A 24970-nucleotide genomic window follows, 5' to 3' on the forward strand; every position below is an offset into this window, starting at 1 on the left:
CTTTCCTTATTCCTACACCTACTCCTTCTCTTCCTTCTTGTTGTAGCCGCTGAAGATAGTTTCCTTTAACACCAAATTCAAGCTCCTTCTTCTTTGGGTGATATACATTCTTTCTCCACCTCCGTTTTGTAGTTGAAGACGAACATGAGGAAATGCTCCCGCACTTCATCCTTGGTACCTTGTCTTTTGCTGGTACCTGTAACCCTTTTTGTTGGCTGTCATAGCTTAGGATTATATTTATTGCTCTTATAGCTCTTTTGCTCCTTACATAGCTCTTATCTAAATTGTACATAGCATAGTTGTAGCACATTGTGTTGCCTTTCCTGTACCTAAGCATACTGACCATTATAGTTGCTGATGATTCTCCTTGTTTTAATTCTCAATGTTAGGATCTGCTGTTTATCTATATTCAGTATCTTTTTCCCTAAACTTGGTAGATGACTGAAATGATGGTATTCCTGTTTATCCTCTTTATTTATTGCTGTATTTGCTATGTAATCCGCTAGCTGATTTGCCTCTCTAAAAATATGTTGAAACATGCACATTTAGTTGCATAACTATGTCATGTATGTCCTCTATCATCTCCATTATTTCCCAAGGGATTCTCCAATTCTTGGTAATCATGTTTTTAGCCATAAGAGAATCTGTTTCCAGCTATATCTGATAAAATCCTTTCCTTTTGCAAAAGTGCAAAGCTTCCCAAATTGCTCTCACCTCTGCTTTCATATTGGTAGTAACTCCTATCTCTTGTGCTGCCGCATATATAAGATCTCCATCACAATTCCTTATGCAAAATCCATACGCACTCTGCCCTGGGTTTCCTTTGCTGACTCCATCCGTATTGCAGACCACCCAACCTTCTCTTGGTAGGTTCCATCTTACTATAAGGTGGTGAAGAATAGGCTTGTAGTTCTGCAGAATGTTAACCATTTCTGGCCAGTGATATGTTGTCCTTTTAATCCATGAGAATTTTAACCTTATTAATTGATGTATTGTCAATTGACATTGATGATACATCCAATTATAAGATGTTTCCTTCCCATGTCTTATAACATTTCTTCTTTTCCACAATTCCCACATAATGATTGCTGGCACTGCCTTTAGGATCTGATCCAATTTATTCGAAATTTTCCGTTCCCACCATCTATAAATGAGTTGTTGAAGGTTCAACCCATTTATATTGATACCTACACAAGTAGCAAACTGCTTTCATAGCTTTTGGGCTATGGGAGCTGTTAGAAATAAATGTGACATGGTTTCCAGCTCTCCTTTCTCACAACAGTAGCACTTAGATACCACATTAATCTTCATCCTTTTGAGATTATCATCAGTGGCAATTCTTCTTCTCCACACCCTCCATAAGAAAAATCCAATCTTCCAAGGAAGACCTTTCACCCACATGTATTTGTTCCATTCATTCTCCTCCCTTCTGCTCCTCGTATTTTGGAAGGCTGATTTGACTGTGAAAATTCCTTTCCCATCCCCTATCCACCAAGCCTTGTCCGTACTGTCCTCACAAATATTGGCTCTTATATTTGTTGTTATGTGCTGCACCATTTCCTCCGATACAACAACCTGCAGCTTACACACATTCCAAGATCCATTTGTTATGAATTCTTTCACTTCCAATTCTTCTTCTTGTGCCAGTTCCCCTTCTGTATAGAACAGGGCACCTTGCCTAGTCCAATTGTCGAACCAAAAGCTAGAGTTTCCAGCTTTTAATTGCCACCATATATCGTGTTCCACTTCTTCTCTCATGCTAATCATTTTCCTCCAAACATGCGATGCTCCTGAGTTTTTCACCAATACTGGATGCATTTTCTTGCAATATTTGTTCCACATGTATGTTGCCCACAAAGAAATTGTGGAAACTCTAAAGTTCCACCAAAGTTTAGCAAACAGGGCTTTATTAATGTCATGTAATGATCTAAATCCAATTCCCCCTTCCTCCTTCGGAAAACACAGATCCTTCCAAGCCACCCAATGCTTTCCTTTAATATCTCCTACATTCGCCCAAAAGAACTTTGCAAATATTTGATGTATTTGCTCTATCACTTTCTTTGGTGGGTTCATTGCCGACAACATATAAACTGGCATTGACTGGAGAACACTATTCACAAGCACATGTTTTCCTCCAAATGATAGGAATTTATTATGCCAGGACAAAATTCTTCTTGATATTTTCCTAACCAGGTCTTCAAAATAACTAGCAGTTTTCCTTCCATGATAAACCGGACAGCCTAAATATGTGAAAGGGAAATTGCCTTGTCTAATCCCAGTTAATCTCCTCAGCCTGATAGCAACAATCAAAGGCGTCTTATCATGAAGATAGAAAAAACTCTTTGATTTGTTTATCTTTTGTCCTGAAACATCTTCATAATCTCTTAGTATTTTCATCATCTTTTTCACTGATCCCCTATTTCCCGAACAGAATAATATGGTGTCATCCGCGTATGAGAGGTGATTTATTTGTGGACTCCATTTTGGAAGCCCAAAACCCTTAAAATCAGCATCTCTATGTAGGCTGTTAAGCCCTCTCGCCAGTACCTCCGCTGCTATGATGAATAAAGTTGGGGACAATGGATCTCCTTGTTTCAAACCCCTTGTAGAGTGAAAAAAACCATGTGCCCTTCCATTTATCAAAACGGAATACCAGTTATTTGAGACAATCCGCCATATCATATCGATCATTTCTTCCGCAAAGCCAAACTTCCTTAGCACTTTAGTTAGGAAGATCCAAGACATTCTATCATATGCCTTAGCCATATCTAATTTCACCACCACATTAACATTTTTGTTTCTCACATTAATGTCTTTGATTATTTCCTGAGCCAGCAGTATGTTCTCTGTAATACTCCTTCCTTTCACGAATCCTGATTGAGTCGGGGATATAATTTTGGGTAGAACCCGTGTCAATCTTTCATGTACCACCCTTGAAAAAATCTTATTCATAAAGGAGCTTAGACTTATGGGTCTTAGATCAGAAAAGTTCCTTATCACCTCCTTCTTTGGTAATAATACCAAATTCGTATGGGTAATATATTTTGTCAACTCTTGTCCACAAAAGAAAGCTCTCACCATCTTGGTAATATCATCTCCCACTATATCCCAACAACTTTGAAAGAAATAGCCTGTGAACCCGTCAGGACCACACTCACTACTACCATTTAACTTAAACGCCACTGTCTTCACTTCTTCTTTATCAGGCAGACTGGTCATTTCTTCATTCTCTTCCTGTGAAATGATTCTTGGAATATGTTCTAGCATTGTGTATTCTGTTTCACCACTGTCTGCCCGAAACTGATCTGCAAAGAACTCCACTGCCGCTTGCCCAATCTGATTGTTTGACTGCAATATGACTCCTTGTTCTGTTTCTATTTCTGCAATGTGGAGCTTCTTTCTTCTCCCTCTCACATAAGAATGGAATTTTTTTGTGTTTCTGTCCCCATCTGAAAACCATTTCATTCCCGCTTTTTGCCTCCAAAAATCTTCTTCTAGTGTAAGGTATTTCTTCAGTTCCGCTTCTACCTTACTTAATTCTGTCCTATTACTTTCTGAAGGTTGTATCTCCAATTGCGCTTCCTTCACTTTTATGACGTCTTCTATAGTGGCAATTTGTTGAAATATGTTGCCAAAAACATCTTTACTCCACTCTGCCAATGCCTTCTTAACCTTCTTCATTTTCACGTGAAACTCTATAAAAGGAGTTCCAGTAAAATCCACCCTCCAGTTATCTGCCACTATCTTCTTGAATTGTTTATGTTTACTCCAAAAATTCAAGAACCTGAATGGACGAATTGTTGGTTCTTCTTCTGAGTTACAAATCATATGCAATGGAGCATGGTCAGACCCTTGTCTGATAAGATGTTGGACTTCTGACGATGGGAATAAGTCCATGAACTCCTGATTTACCAAAATTCTGTCCAGCCTCTTGAATATGCATTCCTCTTCAATTCGCCCATTCCACCATGTATACTTGCTTCCTGAAAAACGCACCTCTGTCAGTGCACTGTTACTAATGAAAGCTGCAAAATCCATCGCCTCATTCTGCGTGAATTGTAATCCTCCCAACTTCTCCTCTTCATTTAAAATGACATTAAAATCGCCCCCAATAATCCAGGGCCATCGATCCATATCCACAAAGTTCCCCAACTCATCCCATAGTTCTAGTCGGTCCATATCATTGCATCTAGCATATACCGCCGAGATGAGAAAGTTTTGACCATCCCTACTGAACTTTAAGGTTACTTGCTGCACCGTATCAAGTATTATATCACCCTCCCATTCTTCTCTCCAAAAAAACCAAATTTTTCCTGAACAATTCACCCCGGCATTTTCAAAACCTAACTTTCTTTTGTATTGATCTAGCTCTGATGGACTCTGAAAAGGTTCCATCAATGCTATGAATGAATAGTGAAATCTTTTATTTAGATCCATTAATCTCTCAAAAGATTTCTGAGTATTAATTGACCTAATGTTCCAAAAGAGTATTTTTTCAATCATTGATCACTATGAGTTGCTCTCTCCTTGCTGCTCCTTGTTTGTACTTGTAAGTTGTAACGGTATTATTTGTCTGCCTTTTCTTGCCCCATGTTTCAAGCTATTAGTATGTCTCGGTGACAAATCTCCTGCTTTACTAATCTGTTGAATATTATATTCCATATTCTCATCTTCCTCTGTGTCCTGTTTGCGTTTCACTGACTCTTCATCCTCCTCTACTAAATCTGGGTTTATTCTTTCCATGATTGATTCCTTATCTCTATTATTGTCCCTATCCAGATCAGTATTCGCCTCCAACCTGTTATTTGAAATTTTTTCACCGTTTGTTCTTACTAATACATGTTCCTTGCTGTTTGTATCTGATGCAGCTTGCTTATTGTCTTCCTCTGTTCCATCCTTGTGACCACTTCCTCTGTCTTCCAATAATGTTGTAGTTTCCCCATTTGAACTGTTCCTGACCTCCAATACACTTGTGCCCTTCAATGTAGCCTGTGTCCTTTTTCTCCTCTCCTTGTTATCACTCCCTTGAATCCCAGGCGTTTCAGTTTTTTCATCCTCCACTGCCTTCAGATTTTCTTTTTGTTGTTCTTCTTCCTCCTCTTTATCTTTCATCTCCTGCTCCAACATATTGAACTGATTTCCAGTAATTATACCTACTTTAGTCCACACCTTTTCAGGTTGTTTGTTTCTCCCCCCACCCCATTTTTTATATTTTTGTTCCACAAATTCCTCTTCTTTCTTTTCAGTTGGTCTGTCACCATTTTTACCTTCTACCCAGTCCTTCTTCTTTTCCTCTTCACGACCCTTTCTCTCCTTTGGATACAATTCTGGGTGTTCGACATAGCACTGTTCAGCATTGTGTCCCTGGATCATACACGTTTGACAATACTTCGGAACGTAATCATATTTAATTTTAATCCACTTCTCTACCACTTCGTCATTTTGCTTCCTCATTCCAATTTTAATACGCTTAGGAAATTCTTTTAGAAGGTCCACCTCCACCTTAACTCTGGCACAAGTCGGTCTTGTCTGATTTCTTGTCGCCATGTCCACCTGCAACGGCTTCCCTACTGCTGCTGCTAGGGAAAAAACTGCTTCCTTTCCAAAAAAATTTGGAGGAAGTGATGGGAAAGATATCCACGCAATCGCTGTTGTTGTCTCCTCCTCCGGGTTGAACATTGGGTCCCATTTTAAGGTTCTCATAGGAAAGGTCCAATTTTTCTGTGTGATGTAAAAAGCTGGTTTTGATAGCAGATGAACGTAGTCTTCTAAAATTGTTGCCCTTATCAAAACATGTCTGTTACTAAGCAATCCGATGTTGCATTCTCCCTTTAGTTCACATTGCTTGGGAATAAGTTTTCGTAGATCTTGTATATCCGGCCAGCCATACGAGAATTTCCCAATCACTGCATATTCCAAATTCTCATTGACGATCATCTGATTCACTTCTTCCTGTTCCCATATTACCTGTGGTTCTCCATGTAAATACGATATTGGCTTCATTGGTACTGGTTTCACATGTGCTTTTTGCTGCCTTAGAGAGTCAGCGTATGAGACTACCAATGGACCATCAAAGTGAAGAGTCCGCAACTTAGCATTTTGTGACATGGATTGAGAAATTATAAAATGGGGTCAACCATTTCGTTTCTAACGTCCTTCCCCAATTGCCTACTTAATGTGTTTTCTTGTAATATTATTCTGTTGTTTTGAGTTAATATCGAAAATAATATAGCTAAAACGTTTGACAGTTGACCGACCGCTATATTTGATATACTGGATTCACATATGGTGTATAACCACTAATCTGCCTACACAGCCACTTCAACTTGTCCAACGCATATCACCTGTGCTCTGTTCAATATACCACTCTACGGACACACTATCCGGTTGTCCAAAAATAGTTTAAGCTTCATTACGCCTTCATAATTTAGTGGTATTACACAATTATTCAAAAAATTCACCTTAGCGCGGCCTCTTTACCTAGTTTTATTTTAAAATAAGGGGTATTACACATAATGAAGAAGATTTTTTTTTTCTTCCAAAATTATCATGGAGTCCAGACATTTAATTAAGGATAAGATATTAAAATACTTCTTATTTTTTAGAAATAAGAGATGTGTCTAAATTAAAAACGTCACTTATTATAAAATAAAGAAAGTATATTAATAGTAAAAAATCATAAAATGAAAAACGCCTAGCTGAAAAATTGATAAGAAAATATATATAATGATCTAAATGAAACATCTATGCAATAACAGCCCAACAATAAAAAAACATCTGTGCAATAACAGCCCAACAATAAAAAAAACATCCATACTAATCTCATGTCTCCAAATCAAATTCACATAATTAATTATAGAATGCTTAAAATAGAGCTTGTTGTTCTATATCGATTAATTGTATAGTTACATGTTACTTTTTAGTTTTTATCAATATGTGTATTAAGTAACTTTGTTGACCAAAGTTTGAATAGAAAGGAGGGAAAAAATCATCTAATAGTCTTACCTTTGCTGTAATTTGAACACAAAATCTTAGTATAATTCTTCACCCGACCACTAGATTACGGATTAGTGGCTGCAATTCTATTTGTAAAAAGAAAGGGAAAAAACCAAAAAAAGGAAGGTACCAGTTCATTGCCTCTAATAAAAGCCAAATCAAATCTATAATTTTTCATACTCCCCATGTCCCTAATTACTTGTTCACTTTTGAATTGACACACTTATTAAGAAAACAATTAATGACATAGTGAGTTTATCATTTTATCCCTATTAATTATGAAGTGGATGAAAAGTTCTACATTTTTCAAAGTAATTAGTCATTTAATTGAGGGTATAATGGGTAAAAAAATTTGTTCTTTCTTGATTTGTCAAAATGGACAAGTAATTAAGGACAACTATAAAAGGAAAAATGGACAAGTAATTAGGGACATAGGGAGTAGTAAAATTGACCTTTTCTGGGTGTGGTTTAGCTGGAAATACAAATAATAAAGACAACATCAATCAGTTTATATCATTTTATATCTGTTTTATTCTTATTATTAAGTATTATTACTCCTTCCATTTATTTTTACTTTTCTATTTTGGATTTTACACATCCTTAAGAAATAATAATTGATATAAATTTGTTTTGTAGTCTTTGGTCTTTAGAAATAATTTTGGGAATAAGTAATTAATGTTAAGAATAAATAACTAATATTGAGGATGATATATGAAAAGAAAAATCTCTTTCCTTAACATGTGAAAAATAACAAGTGAAAATGAAAATTCTATTTTAAAATACTGTAAAAATAAAAATGAACATAGTAATAATTTTCAATTCATTTCCCGAGATGACTTATAGTAATAATTAGAAGTCAGCTAGTAAAATTGTAATTCAATCACTTATTTCTTCGAGTAAAAAACTGAACAAGTAAATATAGTAATAATTAGAAGTCAGCTAGTAAAATTGTAATTCGATTACTTATTTCTTCGAGTAAAAAAATATGAAGGTAGTACGTATAAATTAGCTCAAACTGCATAAATATGATCAAATTCCAACTGGCAGTTGATACTAAAAAAAAGTTTTTAACATTTATTTTTTCCTGTGAGAGATACTCTTGGTCTCCTATCTCCATGCCCTTCAGTCCCTCAATTAACTGCACTCTCACGCAATATTTGGCGTACAAAACAAATAAACAAACTAGTACCAACGTGGGTGTTGGACTTTTCTATTACTATATACATACTACTACTTCATTATTTCCTCATCATTCTCACTAATAGTCATCGATATCCTAGATCTACTCATCTCTATTATTTCTCCAATTCCTCTTTGAATTTATTAGATCAATCAACAATGTCGTCAACGCATCATGCTAAGACGGATTCGGAGGTGACGAGTTTAGCCCCGTCATCTCCGAATCGGCCCGTTTACTACGTCCAAAGCCCGTCAAGAGATTCGCATGATGGAGAAAAGACTACTAATTCTTTCCACTCCACTCCTATACTCAGCCCGATGGGCTCACCGGGCCGACAATCTCGTGACTCGTCCTCTACGCGTTATTCGGGCTCGCTAAAGCCCGGTTCGCAGAAGTCGAGTAACGGGTCTAGAAGCAACAGCGGGAGACACCATAATCATCGTCATCGTAAAGGAGATAAACAGCAATGGAAAGAATTTGATGCTATAGAAGAAGAAGGATTACTTGATGACGATGCCTATAGTAAAGGTGTCCCTCGTCGCTGTTATTTCTTGGCTTTTATTGTTGGATTCTTTTTGCTATTCACTTTCTTTTCTTTGATCTTGTGGGGTGCCAGCAGAAATCAGAAACCTGTCGTTACCATGAAGGTAAAAATATTTATTCACCTGTAAATTTTTGGATCAGACAAACTGTGTATATAAGTTAAATCCGTATCTAGATCCGGTTGTTTCATTGAAGTGATTTATAAATGTGTGCAGAGTATTTCATATAATGAATTTGGGGTTCAATCGGGGATGGATTTCTCGGGAGTTGCAACAGTGATGGTATCAATGAACTCTACAGTGAAGCTGATATTTGGTAATACAGGCACATTCTTTGGGGTGCATGTAACGTCTACGCCTCTTGTTCTTTCCTTTTCACAGCTCACCGTTGCTACAGGAACGGTAAGTAGTCAACTATATTTTATTATTTTTCAATTGATATTGTGCCTTGATCGATGTACTTAGAAAACAATAATTAATACTCGTTCTTATAAAAAAAAAAATCTAATTTAACTTGAGACGCAGTTTAAAAAAAATAAGTAAGACTTTTCAATATAGTGATCCTTAATCAAAGTTATGTCAAATGTATCAAAATGTCATTTAATTTTGTTGTTTTAAACGTGTCATAGTAAAAGTTGAAATTAAAGTGTTGACAAAGGAAATGAATAAAAAACATACTAAAAAAGAAAAAAATATGTCATTCTTTTTTAAAGGAAAGAAAGTATATATATATTTGATCTCTAGTTAAATCATAGCTTTAATAATTATATTTATATAGAGGGTGGGGGAGAGGTAGGGAAATAAGGGAGAGAATTACAAGATGAGAAATATATAATCGAACTCTAGCTTATCAAAAAAAAAATTAAGTTCAAGTAGCCAATCAACAGAATTATCAAAACCTCTCTCGATTAGAACGTAACTAACATGCTATTACGGATAAAAAATCATTGATAGTGTAATTTTTTTTTACATATTGTGGGTGAATTACTAATCATACTCTTTATGTATTTGGCTAGAGCAGATAAAGAAGTTTTACCAACGAAGAAAAAGTCAGAGAACAGTAACGGTGAGTCTAATAGGAAATAAAATTCCATTGTATGGAGGAGGAGTGGACTTGATGAGCAAGGAGGATAAACCATTAGCACCAGTTTCATTGACCTTAGATTTCAAGGTTCGAGCCAGGGCTTATGTTTTGGGAAGACTGGTTAAGCCCAAATTTTACAGGAGGGTTCAATGCAACGTTGTTATGGAACCGAAGAAAATGAACGTTCCAATTTCGTTGAAGAAATTCTGCACCTATATATGACTTATAAATTACTACTACTAATCAACAAATACGCACGGCGGTGTTAGGTGTAACAAAGAGACAAACAAGTTGAGAAAAATATATAAGCAAGTGCTTGCTAGCTGCTAAAATTTGTAATAATTTTTTTGAATTTTATTTATTATAGAGGAAAATGAGGTGTGGCTGCCAGGTAATTTGTCGGTTATGATTGTGGTATTGAGTGAATTATAAATGCCAGTTGAGGAAAATCATAAACATAGTATTTATACTTTTTTTATTTCTACATGTTTTGGTTCATTCAATTGAGATTTGTACTGCTTGTAATGAGTCCTTCCGTATGTATGATTTGCGTGCTATTCTTATTGTACTGGTAAATATTTTTCATTAAATTAATCGGACACATTAAATCGATGAATACAAATACTCGTAGTAATTAAAATAATACTTATGTATTTTTACTTTAATTTTTAATAACCTTTAACGTTAAATTGCTCAATTTAATATAAATACCAAGTACAAAAAGTCAATTTTAATGATAATCTCATTATTGATTGTCATTTTGAGTTTGCTTTTTCTTTCTTTTTTTGGGTAAATCATTTTGAGTTTGCTTACAATCCCTTGGACTTGAAAAGAGATCATATAAGAGAAAATTTCTATATAAATAAAATTTGATTCATATTTTTTTATTTATCAAAAATAGAAGATTTTTTTTTTTTTTAAAAAAAAAAAAAAACGTATATAAGAGAGCTACAGGCTGCAGCCTATTTTGGAGCATCTACTTTCCTAATTTTCGTCAATTTTTTTCTCTTCGTTCCAAAAAGTCTTTGTAACAAACTAAGGTTTGTATTGATCATCAAACAACTTGTTACAACCTGATCAAAGTAAAAAAGGAAAATAGAAAAGAGAGATTCCAGACTAGTATTACAAAATAGGTAATTAAAAGAAAATGACATAACTAATAGCATAACTCTAATGAGATAATTCATCATTTATATATTGGCATCTTTAGTGCACATGCTCATTCCTTTAACCGGATCCCAAACGTAATTTGATAGTATATCAATTGGGTCCTGGCTAGACTCGTAACAGTCTTCTTCCCCAATTTTCTCCGCAAACAATTTGGATGCCATGTATGCTAGAAGAACCACTTGCATTCAATGTGATTGGCAATTGCAATCTTAACCACATTATCCGAATCGGACGGATCTTTTCCGGTTTAACAACCACCCTCAATCAATAGGTAGGTAGAAAGTTTGCAGGGGTCCTGCTGTTGTTTGGTGAAGGGATAAAATTTGGATTTCCCGTTGGAAAGAGTTTTAATGCCGATAAGTGATTCTTGCTTTAACTATTCAAAATAGGTTGAAGGATCAAGTCATATAGAAGGATAAGTGAAAATATTATCGTGAAGAGAGGTGGATAAAAAAAATAATATGTGGTGGTAAATTTTGGCAGAGGTGGGGAAATAATGTTATTACTCAAATCAAGGATAGATAGATATTTCAAACTAGTCCAACTATGCAATATGTATACAATTGTGTCTAAATTTTGTATAAATTTGATGTAGCTAAATAGCTTAAATTTTAGATTCGAGCTTCATTCAATGTTTCTGTCCACTCAAAACGAAGTTCGTTGGTAGCTAATCAATTTTTTAACTTAAACTTCAAACTACTTTAGTGATGATAATTGTTTTTTTTCAACTTCTTGAAAAAAACTTAAAATCGGAAACGAATAATATGAAAGTATAGAAAAGCAACAATAATAACAGATCATGTTTGTAACTTGTAAGATTATTTGGGTAGAGGGAATTGCGATTGAGATCATTTTAGAGAGAGAAAGATTTTCATCTAAATCTAATTAGCATTTCCTTCTTTAGATTTATTTCAAAATGTAGATATGATACCTAGAATTAAGCCTAAAATCGTGGGTTTAGAAAGATTTAAATCTACTACATATTATAAAATCTTGCTATATACCTATAAATTTAATAATATAGGATCTTATTATTTTACGTGGGGTGATTTTCTCTTAGTGGTACTAATATAATGGAAAAACTACCTAACTAGACATACATCCCTACTATATATATTAATATTACCTCTACTTTTAAACAATTACATATATTATCACTTTTAATATTTTATACCATATATTTTAAAAAATATAATTAGATACACAAATCCTTTAAAACTAGGATTACTTAATTATCTTTACATTTTAAAAATTAAAATTAATGGTCCAAATATCTTTCTCTCTCATCAACCCCCCCCCCCACCCTCCTCCGTAAATTATCTATCCCCACCCCTCTCCCCCACCAATATATTATTTTAGTGGCAATATATATGTCATGTATATGGTCATACAATTCATCTTATGTATCTTAGTTTTTATTTCATATATTTAATGTTTCATTCAATGTATCTATACATATACATGACAGTGATGCGTATCTGATATGATTATTTCGTGTATCTAAGCATGATGTTATATGTATTCTATAAATGTTTAATATATATGTATCTAATATGATAAATAGTATATCTGAAACTATCAAAAATTATTTTTTCTAAGCAAAAAAATAACAAATTACAATGTATCTAACTTAAAATTCATATTAACTAGTTTAGAGAATTAACAGTGTATCTAACAGACAACATCAATTATATGAGCTACTACCCTTCTCATGTATATGAACAACAAAAATAGATGTGTATCTGACGTAAAAAAAAAAATGTATCTTATTATAAACAAAATTTAGAAACAATAATCAACAACATATCTAACAAGGTCGATAGTGTATCTGAAATATTAAATAGTTATTTATTATCATGTATCTATCGAAATTGTGTGTCTATCTGATGTACTTAAACAAAACATATCACAAGAAGCATTCATTAAGTTATAATGTATTTGAACAAGATCTCAGATCAATCAATTCAGAGCACTTATATGAATGCTTAACATAGTGTTTATTCATTATATTCAAAAATAGTTTAGATCATGTATCTGAAGAAAAAAAGATAACCAAAGCAACGTAAATAGCTTACATCATGTATTTGAAGAAAAAAAGATATACAAAACAATGTTTCATACATAAATTAGCATTAATTGATGTATCCAACTCAAAAGTCATTTCACCATTATGGCAACATTCAATATTTTCTTTGTAATCGTTATGCATAATGGAAAAAATCCAAATTCATATTTACGTCTTTTTAATTTCATAAACTTCATTCTCATCTCAATTGGAGTTGAATTGTCTTCAACATTGTATCTGATCTCTAGAACATTGCGACTAATTTCATATCACACACTATATCTTGTCAGAAATACATTAATACATAATTATAAGAGGTGAAACTAACAATCCTCTGTATAAGAACCATATCTTGTCTAGAGGTTCATTCTCCTCCCATAGAAACATGATTTGCAGGGAAGGTCGGATAATTGGAATAGGTCAAAAACTGAAGTAGATTTTCCAAAATTTAGTCTCAAACATTGCGACTACAATCGATTTGTAGTTGCTTGAAAATACCTTCAATGATATCATGGAAAGTAGCATTATCCTTGAGAAGTATTCCATTGATTTCTACGGTGATATTGACCATTATGAAAAGGAAAAAAAATCAAACGCAAGAAACAAAAAAAGAATTGTTGCCAAGAAGAAGAAGTTTTGAATTAGAGAATTATTATGGTTTTAGGATTTCGTTATTTTAGGAAGATTTGTTAGTGTTGATATGTTAATGAATCTGTATTTTCAATTAGAGTTGTTAATTAAGCCTAAATTACTCCTTTATTTAAGGAAATCAGTTACACACATTTAATTCAAAATATTAAAATATGTATCTCTTTAATTCAAACCGTCAGATACATGTATCTGATAAGTAATGATACATGTATCCGATGGACAAAATATGGTATAGGATGTAATTATTGAAACTATCTTGAATCATAGTAATTAGGTACTAAACTAGTGGGGTACTAAACTAGTGGGATTTATGTAGTTTACTCATAATCCTTCTTTTTCAACTAATTGCCTAATTTCGATTTGTACGGCTACTCAGAAGTTGGAAATATACACCAAGCATTAGGCCAAGGCCCATAATATGACAATGGCCCACTATTGAAATGTGGAAATAGGTAGTGGGCCTAAAATATTTAGGAACGTTTATTGCAAGTAATAAGCCAGAAAATGCAGCAAAGGGATCATTCGTACAAATATTCCTATTTTTGGGATCGTCTTTTCATTTTTACTATTTTAATTTTTGCCCTTCATTTTTCAATCAAGGGGTCCAAAAAAATACAGACATTACTACATTAGTACTGCAATATAGACATGCATATATGTGTCTTGGTTTGAATAAGGACCTAAATACTTTCAATTCGTCTAAAAATAATTGAACAACACAAGCAAGTCATATGCTAATACTTGTTAACAATTTAACAAGCTTAATAGAATGAAGACAATATCAAATCATATTAGTCTTGATATAATTTGAGAACAACAGAACAATATTGATCATACTTGCCAATGTGTGAACTTGTGAAAGATATGTAGAATAACGTCGTTGATCTACTCAGTATGATTTGCAAACAAGGCAAGTGTTGTGAACGCCGATAGGTCAGAGGCTGGCCAAGCTGTTGGGCCTGAGACTAAACCACAAAGAGGTCCAAGAATTAGGCAGCCCAATAATAGATTTGCTTGGGATCCAGGTTGAGTAGAGTTTAAATGGTTTTTGTGTACGGTTATGGAGGATTATGCGTATTATGAAGAAATTGTCTTTTCCTCTTATCTTCTTTCTAGAGTCTTAACTTCTCATCTCCATTCTTATATCTATCTTTAGTTAATTGTTATCTCAATATTTCTCTTTGTAATTCAAGTGTTGTTATTATAACTAGTATACGTGTACGCGCGTTGCGCGGATGATTTAAAATGTAATAATTTTATAATTAAAAATAATTAATAAAATATATTATGCACTTAATAATATATTTAATTTGTTATAATAATAATACAAATCATTATTTATTTGAGCACATTGAATTAATATTATTAGTACACAATTTATTTTAACTATAACTATATCAGCTACGCTTTTAGTTTTATAATATATCAGGTTAAATTCTTTGTAAGGATACTATTAATTTTATGATCATCTTATCTTTGATCAAATATCAAATACTTCAAATATTTTTATTTGTTTGTACTTTATTCATATTGTTTGAATAAAAAAGTATGTTAGTAATTTATTAATTCTAACATTTCATAAGAAATATTTGATATCATAAGATTAGATGGTATGTTGATACATTTTCTATATATATTTTATTGAAAATCAAAAGATTTTACAAATTTTTTTCCGTATTAAATTTGTGGTACAATATGATAGAAAATTGATTTAAGGTAAAAATAATCTTAATAAATACAACCCCAGTAAAAGTAATTTTTTTAAAAAAAGAAGTAACCGAATATAAAGGTAAAACTGACATATTGTTGAGATTGTCAGTTTTTAGAAAAATTAATTTTAAATAAATTAAAAAGAAACAATAGTTGAGGTAATTTTAAAAATAGTTTTTTCTTTTGGATATTTGTAAATAATCCAAATGGTTGATTATTATTTTTAATGTTTTAAATATTTTATTCTATGTTTAGTTTTATTATATTTGTCATTGTTTTTATTAACTAAAAAGTAAAAAGATAACAACATTAATATCTTTATTTTAAGTTGATATTATGTCAAATTGTGTGTGCAGTTATCTCCTAGACAAATTTGATGAAGATATGGTTATTATAACTTGAAATTGTTTAAAATATTTTATTTTTAAAATTAGGATTTAATTGTCAGTTTTTTATTTTAAAAAAGAAATTAAAATGCTCAACTTTCACAGTTAATAGGATTCCATAATTCATGGCTAGTTGGTGAAAGTCTTTATGTCGTATTTTATTTTAATTGAAAATAATTTTCAAAATCATCTCCTAGCCAAATTTAATGAAAGTATAGTTATAACTACTTGGAACAACTCTTTTTTTTTAAAACAAAAAAAAAAGACGAATTAAATTGCTAATATTTTTAGAATATAAAATAAATTTAAAACTATCAATTTTCACAGTACGGTTCCATAATTTGTGGATAGTTGGTGAAAGTCTTTACTCATCATTTTTTCACTTAAATTAATTTTCAAACTTATCACCTATCTAAATTTGCAACACAAATTTAAAACATTTTTAAAAAAAAATTAAACACAAAATTATAACGTATTTTAAAAAAAATTAAAACTCCCAATTTTCATATTAATGGGATCCATAATTCATGGATAGCTAGTGAAAGTCTTTACTTAGCTTTTATTTTAATTTAAGTTAATTTTCATTCTTATATCCTAGCTATATTTGATGAAAATATGATTAGAATTACATGGAATTGTTCATTTCTTGATTATTATTTAAAATAACGAATTTAAATTTTTTAATGTTTTAAAAATTAAAAGGAAATATATTTATTTTTTAATTTGTTTCAAAAATATGTAATTTTTCGTAAATATTCCTCTTTCTTTAGATCTTTTAAAATTTGCCAAAATAAAATGTTTCTCCATAACTTAATGTAATTTTTAGAACTCATAAACAAATCTTACACATTTAATACAAACTAACAAACAACAATTAAAAAAAAAAAACCACATAAGAAAATCTATATTACCCACATAAAACTTTTGTGGGTAATAAATCTTATCTCTTTACATATTATAAAGAAAAGAAAGTTTATGCAAATTATATATTATACGATTTACAAATTATCACTTATATTTATGTTTTACTTTATGAATTTTCAACATAACATTGATATATTTACCTGGACATTTAAAGAACGAATGAAGTGTGATAGTCCAATAAATACAAATCATCACATTATGGTGATGAAATGAAACTATCAATGTTTATTCCTTTACCATTGCCAGTATAATCTTGAAATGTTCCAAAATGAAAAATGATGATGTACTTTGTTGTATTTCTTTTATCATTTCAGTCATTGTATGTTCCTTCTTGATCTTCTTTTTCTTCTTCTTGATCTCCTTCCTCATCTTAATATTTCTTTTGTTGTCCACTTTAATCTTCATTGTTGTAATATCGATTACATCAACGTCGTCGTCATTATCATTGTAGTCGTTGTTGAAATTGTTGTCATATTAACGTTTTCAACATCATCCGATAAATAAATAAATTGCAAGCAGATATATGTCAACTTTCATTTATATTAATATAGAGAGATAGTACTATTATCTTCATTTATATGTAAATTAAATATAGTTAAATACATTTATTAACATATGAAAAGATAAATTTGTGAAATAGTAAGAGTTTATTTAGAATTCTATAACATGAGTTTCTAGTTTTAATTAAGTTAATATTTTTTTTTCTTTTGAAAATATAATATCTTCAAATTCAAATACTTCTAATCTTTCAATTCAAAATTTCCAGTATAGTTTCATCATTAACTGCATGTTAAAAAAAGATAAGATTAAAGAATTATAAATATGAAATATGCAGTAAGCAAAGAATCATAAATTATATGTAAATACATCAACACAGTTTGATTTTAAAACAAAACATAAGATGAAAAAAATTAAAATATTACATGCTTGACATAGTTATCAAATATAGTCTTAAAAGTGTTTCTCCTTCTACAACAACATATATTCATCACATAAATGGCTTGATCGTAACTTCATCAATTGATGATCTTCAACATCTAGAACTTCCAAAATAAAGTACAATTATTGATAATGTAAACCACATAAAACAGAAGAAAAAGATAATAATAAAAATAATAAAAATTACTTTTCCATGAATGGTAAGGATTATTATTGTTTTGAATTTCCTTTATTGAGATGCATTTTTTTTTCTTGGAAAACTAAAGAAAAGACTACCGTATTTAAATTTAGTGAGTTAATACGGTTGAGTTTTTTTGGGGAAGAAAGTTAAGTAAGTGGGTGAGGAATTTTAGGGATAATTATTTATAGTTGAAGTTTCTTTTTATTTTTTATTTTAAAAAAAAAAAAGTTAAAAAAGAATAGATAATTAGATATGTTTAGATTTCTTTACAATTTTGTATATCGCTTAAATATGCTTTAGTGTTATTTAAACGGTAAGTTGCAAAATGTATGTTTTTTAAAAAAAAATTGTTTTATATTGTTATTTATTTTTTAAAGTTGAATTTAAATATTAAGTTCCAAAATAGATTTTTTTAAAAAGTAGTTTTATATTGTTATTTGTTTTTAAAATTGAATTTAAATGTTAAGTTTCAAAACGTTTTTTTAAAAAATGTTTTATATTGTTCTTTGTTTTTAATATTGAATTTATTATTTAAATTAACTAAAAATATCAGTTTTAAAACTAAAATTTAAGAATAATTGTGGTAATGACACGTGACATTTTTTTCTCTCCTATTATATATAGATAGATTATTATTATTATATTGTTATTATCATTATTATTATTATTATTATTATCATTATTATTATATTAAATTGTACTTCAATTTTAAAATTGTATTTCAAAAAGAAAAATTTTAAATTCAAATTTAAAAATAGTTTTCGTGGAAATTGATTCCTTTAAAATCCAAATTAAAAACAGTAACGTTTATTTCTTTTTGGTTAATTTAAGATAGATAATTACAGTAAAACATTTTAAATTAATTTTTGAATTTTAAAATTGTTAAATTTGTTGTGATGTTGACATGTGTCATTCTAATTCTAATTATTGACATGTGTCTATATTTATTTATTTAATTATTGATTATTAAATATTTAAAAATATTTAAAATTCTGCAAATTTTGTGCTGTTGACATGTGTCATTTTTTCTTCTCCTTTTATATATAGATAGATTTGGTCATCAATGAATATAATGTTTATGTATATGTATTGAGAAATCGGGTTTGTTGCAGCAAGTTTGTCAATCGGCATGACCTGTGAACAGTTTAAAATAGCCGTAGTGAGGTTTTTTTACACAAATTTCATAAACACAAGCAAGTGTTAATTAACTGCAAATAACCCCAAGTAAATTGAGCTCCAAAGAAGAATCAAAATGGTGCTTAAGGAATATTCTTTGGCCCATGTTCTTAAAGATTAAAATTGGGTAATTTAGTCAGAATAATGATGGAAAGTTATCTTATTATTGTTAGGCTAGTTAGGCTTTGAAAATCTGTGTAATAAATGTAAAATTGGGAACATGTAAAGATGCCTAATCAAGGGGGTTTCAAGTTGCAAAGATTCCTAGTCCAATTGTCACACATCATTAAATATGAAAATTAACTAACTTTTTAACTGATAAATGTCAGATAAAACAACTGGAATTGTTTAAATTCAATCCTGACATATTGCAATTTGCAAATGCTTAGAAAGTTGCAAAGACATAGCAGCCACTTGCAACTGTAGATGGAGTAGCAAATAATTCATTCTAACCAACTATATTTGTATTCCTTTCTTCAAAATTGATTGCACAAGTTGACATTTCTTTATTCAGGAAATAAAAAGAAGAATATCCATTATCTTTTCTCACGTCACATGTCTTGCCTTTTCGAATAAGAATTGCATGGCTTCCCTAATTGATATTAGAATTTTCAATAAGAAAATTTAGTAGACAGGGGGGACCCACATGGTGTACTTCGGGTGTTCGAGCACCCATTAACCTCGTCTCGGAATATATATATCTATGTAGAAATAAAAAATATTTGTATAAAATTAACATAGAGCACCCAATGACCAAATGATTTAACTTGTCCGTTTGTTCTTGGGTGAGTGCTTAAGGCTTTTTTTGTGTTTGTTGAATCCAAATTTGAATCTCATTTTTAACATGTCTTTTTTATATTTTTGAATCAAGCACCCACAATCTTAAGGATAGGAAGGATGTATCACGAATTTATTGATTGCAAGTTATGCCGAAAGGTTTTTATCCGTTTATTAGTTGATCGAAACACTTTATACTACTACTGATTTTCGGCTATACAGAGCTAATGATTTTATGGAAGAAAATTGCAACTTGCAAAAGATAAACTGAATGATTGCGTATATTGATTCTATCGATCATTGTTGGCCCAAAATAAATAAATAATAATAATAATAACTTCAACTCATCCACTGCCATTCTACAATTCCCATTTTTCCAAGTAACCAAGTTGTTTTATGACTTCATTCACTAAATATTGCTATTCAAGATTTTTTTTTAAAATGTACACTTTGTTTAGTACCAATCACTTGTCTTAATATTGAAAGTGATATCGTATTACAACCTATATATGTACAATGAGCTTAATTTCTAATTACAGATAAAGAAGCTAAAAAAAAAATTAAAAATCAGAGCTGATAACAAAAAAATCTTTCAGTACTCTGAAAATCTAAATACTACTCTGGATTTTCTATTAATCAATTTTTAAAAATAAAGTTTGAATATTTAATAGAGATAGACATCACCGAATGCTGACCCAGTTATCATCAGCATCGGACCATTCAGATTGTGTGAGTTCATTCATTAATCCCCTTAATCTTTCAGCCGGTGATGTGGATAATGACACGCCGCTAAAATTGAGTAATTCTTGAATCGCCGGCGAGGGCAGAGATGTAATTTGATATGTTACTGATGATTCAGCGGAGTCGTCTGATATCCAATCTGGGAAATCGAATGGGCACCTTGGAGATGTTGAAGGGCTGCCACTGTTGCATCTTTCGTCATTCAATGTAACAGTGTCGTCTTCATCAGCAACAAAGGGGTGTTTTAGTAGCATCTTAGCCGTCCATCTCTTTTTTGGCTCTTTTACCAAGCATTTTTCAAGAAAATCTTTTCCTTCTTCCGATAACTTCGTCGGAAATTCAGGCAACTCATCACCAACTCCGATTCTCATCAATAGTTGGGTTAAATCTGAGTAACCCCACACTGGAACTCCGGTTGCCATCTCAGAAATCACGCACCCAAGTGCCCATATATCGGCGGGAGTGCCCTGTTCGCCACCTGTAACCATTTCCGGCGACATGTAAAGTGGGGTACCCCTCAATTCACTTCGCAATTTATCATCTTTTACTGATTCGGCACTCTTTGCCAACCCAAAATCAGCAATTTTGACTTGACCATCTTCGCCTATAAGAATGTTCTGCGGTTTAATATCGCAGTGAACATATCTACTCTTGTGAATATAGTGTAGCCCTTTCAATAAGGCCTTGGTGTATTTTCTAATTTCATTCTCCGGCAACTTACCATCACCGGAATTCTTGAGCTTTTCCGACAAGGCACCTCCTGAAGCATACTCCAACAAGACATTGTACAATTTTTCTCCTTTTTCGTATGTATAGCTGTCGCCAATACAGCGAATAATGTAAGGGCAAGAGTTAAGCTCATCCAAGATCATCTTCTCGTTAATGAGGGTAGCAGAGGAGGAAGCTGCAGATGACTTGACCACCATTAACGGAAGAATATGAGTGTTGTGGAATTTGGGTATTGCAAAATTGACTTTGCCAAAGCTACCATGCCCTACTGATTCACCTCGAACCCAATCCATTGATGTATTTTGAGTTGAAATTTTGGTATTTTTAGGCTTTTTGTTTGAAAAAGGAAAGGAGAGAACAGAGGAACGCGCAATTAATCGCGAACTTTACTTCACACAGGGGAGTGGGGACTTCTATATATAGTGCGGGGGATTTTTTTATTTTTTATTTTTTCTTTACAAAGTTAATTTCATATAACGAGTGAACCGTGACGAATGAACACATCATAGATTGATTTTTTTAATTAATTAATAGCTCAAGTTGTAGAGAGACAATTAACAGTAAAAATAATTTGTAAGATATTTCTTCTTCTTCTTTTCCTAAACTAAGGAGTTTCTTCTTAATATTACTAAGACAACTGACATTAACTTGGTCCATTGAATGGTTGGTTTTGAATGAATTATTTTTCGATCAATTTTAGTTGTTCGTTATTTTGAAAATAGATTTTTATTTTTGTTTATCATTTTTTTTTTTAAAAAAATCTCCATATTTTACCCTTTGGTTTATTAATTATTTACTTTCTAAATTATTTTTCAAAATTATACAGATTTATACAACGATACATAAAATGCTTATGTACAACACTATCTGTAAGGCGAATAAGAATAGTGATAAAACTATTGTTGATATGATAACAACTGAATTTACTGATCAACTAAAAGGTTGGTGGGATAATTATTTAAACCAAAAGCAAAGGGATAAGATTCTCCAAGCGGTAAAGCAAGAAGGAGAACAGAATCTTACCCAAAATGCTGTGTATACCCTTGTTCTTAATATAATAGAACATTTCTCAGGAAGATGGTCTGATAATAGCGAGACCATAAGAACTTTGCTCCAAAACCGTAGATGCAAGACCATCACATCTTTTAGATTTTATAAAGATGTTTTTCTGAGATTTTATTAACCTCATCATAAATCTTTTCTTTACAACCTTCTTCTTCTTCTCCTGAAAAGTCGTCCACCCCTAAAGGCTTCAACTTAAAATGCGACAAGTTAAAATGAACTTAGACGATTCACATATATATATATTGAATTCACTGATTACATCAATAGTTGAGAAAATCGGACCCACGAGGATTGGATGGTGATGGTTATGAAATCTCCTAAATGACCACTCTACCGTTAGTTATAATGTATATGTTTTTATAAAAGACAGAAATTAATAAAATTGACGATCACATTTTAAACATCTCTTCTCAACCAACAAAATACAAAAAAAGGAAAGAAAAAAAAAAGAACAAAAAGGTCAGTTTTCAATCAGAGAATAAAGTGGACGGTTTCTGTCACGGTTAAATTGTGAATTGAATTTGAATCGTACAAAATTGTTTGTATAAACATAATGGCTAATTGAAAACTCTAAAAGTCGCAGCGCCATTTTTTTGGCACTCTTCATAGCTCTTGTGGGCTCCTTTCTCATTTTACTATCATTTACAAATTTAAGTCATAATAAAAATTGCTTTTAACGATAATATATATATAATAAAGAGTATAAAAATCTTTATTAACATTAGTTTATTATTATTAGATTTAATATTGTTATAAGTTTTTGAAATATTTATAAAGAGTGTTAATTTTCATTATAAATAATATTTAACGGTAATTAAATTATTATTTTTAATTAAATATCATTAAAGATCATTTTTGGTGTAATAGTATTTCAAACACATTTGCATTTAATTTGATTATTTATGATAACAAAACAAACCTAATAATTATTAGTGGTATGCATAATTACCATTAGTTGTGAATCATGATGTTCAAATTGTTGTATCCTAAATTATATGGTTATGATACTTTTATGACATGAAAAATAGTTTTTGTTCCTTTGCTACCTTGAGTGGAGAAACAAAATGACATTTATAATTTTGTTGAAATAATTCGATTTAACGTGCTCAAAAAAATAAAATAATAATTTTCTAAGTCTACTTTTTCTTTAATATTGACCGGTGTATTGCATGTCTTATACTAGTTAATGTGAATTGATAAATTTTGTCAAACATGTATACATGTTTTGGAGTTGGGACTTTAGATTAATAGAACATTTTGTTTTGCATAATTTGTGAAGGAAAATTCGCCTATATCTAGATGAACGAGTTTGACGAAAGATCCACTTTGATTTTTAATAAAAATCAACCGGTAGTACATTATCGGCGTTCACACTAATCAATAAGATATATTTTGCATTATGTATTTTTTTTCACTAACCGCCATAGTTAATTGTACTTTACTAAATACATTAAGTTGAATTAGTTTGGACTTTGGAGTAAACATGTTGTTGGAGGCATGAGATAATTAAAGGGCAAATTACATAAATTCTACTAGTTTAGGTCTTAATTATTTATTTATTTTATTTTTGCGAGATACATGTATCTGTCGAACGAATTTCCTTAATTACAGGAGTAATTGATAATTTTCAAAATATATGGACAATTAATTATGGAAATTTAATGTATCTTAATTTGATGTATCTATTGTCAATATATAATGTATTCAACAAACTACACACTTAGATACATGAGTATCATACAAGTACATTCATATGTATCATAGAAGTATCTAGTATTTATTTCATTATCTATTTATACGATCTAATATTAATTTCATGTATATATTTATATGATCTAATATTATTTCATGTATCTTTTATATGTATAATTTGATATATCAATTATCAATGATAATATTAAGATACATGATAGAAGACCATATACGTATAACAAGACTCGGATATTTGGCAGAACAAATTGTGTCAAATACATGCATAAATTTCCAATAATAAGTAAAAATCTCCAATGTATTCATTAAATACATATACACTTAATAAGATACACTGATAAAAACTAGATACATATAATCGTATCTCAATAATGTATCAGATACATCAATAATGTGTCAAATACATGTGTAAATCTCCGCTTATTGAAACTTTTCGATTACATTAGTGGTTGGTTAGGGCATCTCACCGCGACGATGTTTGCTTCACCTTTTGATTCATCGGTGTTGCCCACTGCGCCTAGATCCAACGGGAGAAGTGACACAAAGTTTCTTGGTTGATCCATAGTATACAAGGTATGCAACCTGTAACATCGTCAATGTTGAATTTGATAAATCTATTGGGATTGAAATCTTTGCTTACAACGATACCCATTGTCTCTACATGAGAGAGGTGTCTCCCCTTTGGGGGGGGGGGGGGGGATGATGGATTGGTTTGAGAAGGCTAAGAATTTAATGTGTGTTGACAAATGGTAGAACATCCATTTTAATGGAGTGTTTATTCTCAATAAATTTTGACTGATCAACGGAAGAGGAAGAGGAAGTATTAGTATTTGAGTTTTACTCTAACTCATACTCTCTGATAGAAAGATCTAATTTTGGAGTTTAAATGTAAAGATAATTAATCAATCCTAGTTATAAGGGATATGGATATTGATTGTATCTTC

The 24970-nt window shown here is 31.2% G+C and overlaps 2 protein-coding genes across 2 annotated transcripts; one reads left to right on the forward strand and one right to left on the reverse strand.

The window, feature by feature from the left end:
• The first annotated feature begins 8274 nt into the window (after nucleotides 1-8274).
• On the forward strand, nucleotides 8275-10305 carry LOC125822160 (uncharacterized). Its single transcript, XM_049501540.1, has 3 exons — nucleotides 8275-8823; nucleotides 8935-9120; nucleotides 9740-10305. The coding sequence occupies exons 1-3, from the start codon at nucleotides 8335-8337 to the stop codon at nucleotides 10022-10024; spliced, it is 960 nt and encodes a 319-aa protein (XP_049357497.1). The 5' UTR covers nucleotides 8275-8334; the 3' UTR covers nucleotides 10025-10305.
• A 9872-nt stretch (nucleotides 10306-20177) lies between these two features.
• Nucleotides 20178-21615, reverse strand: LOC125822275 (mitogen-activated protein kinase kinase kinase 20-like). Its single transcript, XM_049501662.1, has one exon. It carries the CDS (start codon nucleotides 21542-21544, stop codon nucleotides 20462-20464), a length of 1083 nt encoding a protein of 360 aa, XP_049357619.1. The 5' UTR covers nucleotides 21545-21615; the 3' UTR covers nucleotides 20178-20461.
• Between the last annotated feature and the right edge of the window lie 3355 nt (nucleotides 21616-24970).

The sequence above is a fragment of the Solanum verrucosum genome, unplaced genomic scaffold, assembly GCF_900185275.1.
Source record: "Solanum verrucosum unplaced genomic scaffold, falcon-dt-bn FXZP01000103.1, whole genome shotgun sequence".
NCBI classification, from domain to species: domain Eukaryota; kingdom Viridiplantae; phylum Streptophyta; class Magnoliopsida; order Solanales; family Solanaceae; genus Solanum; species Solanum verrucosum.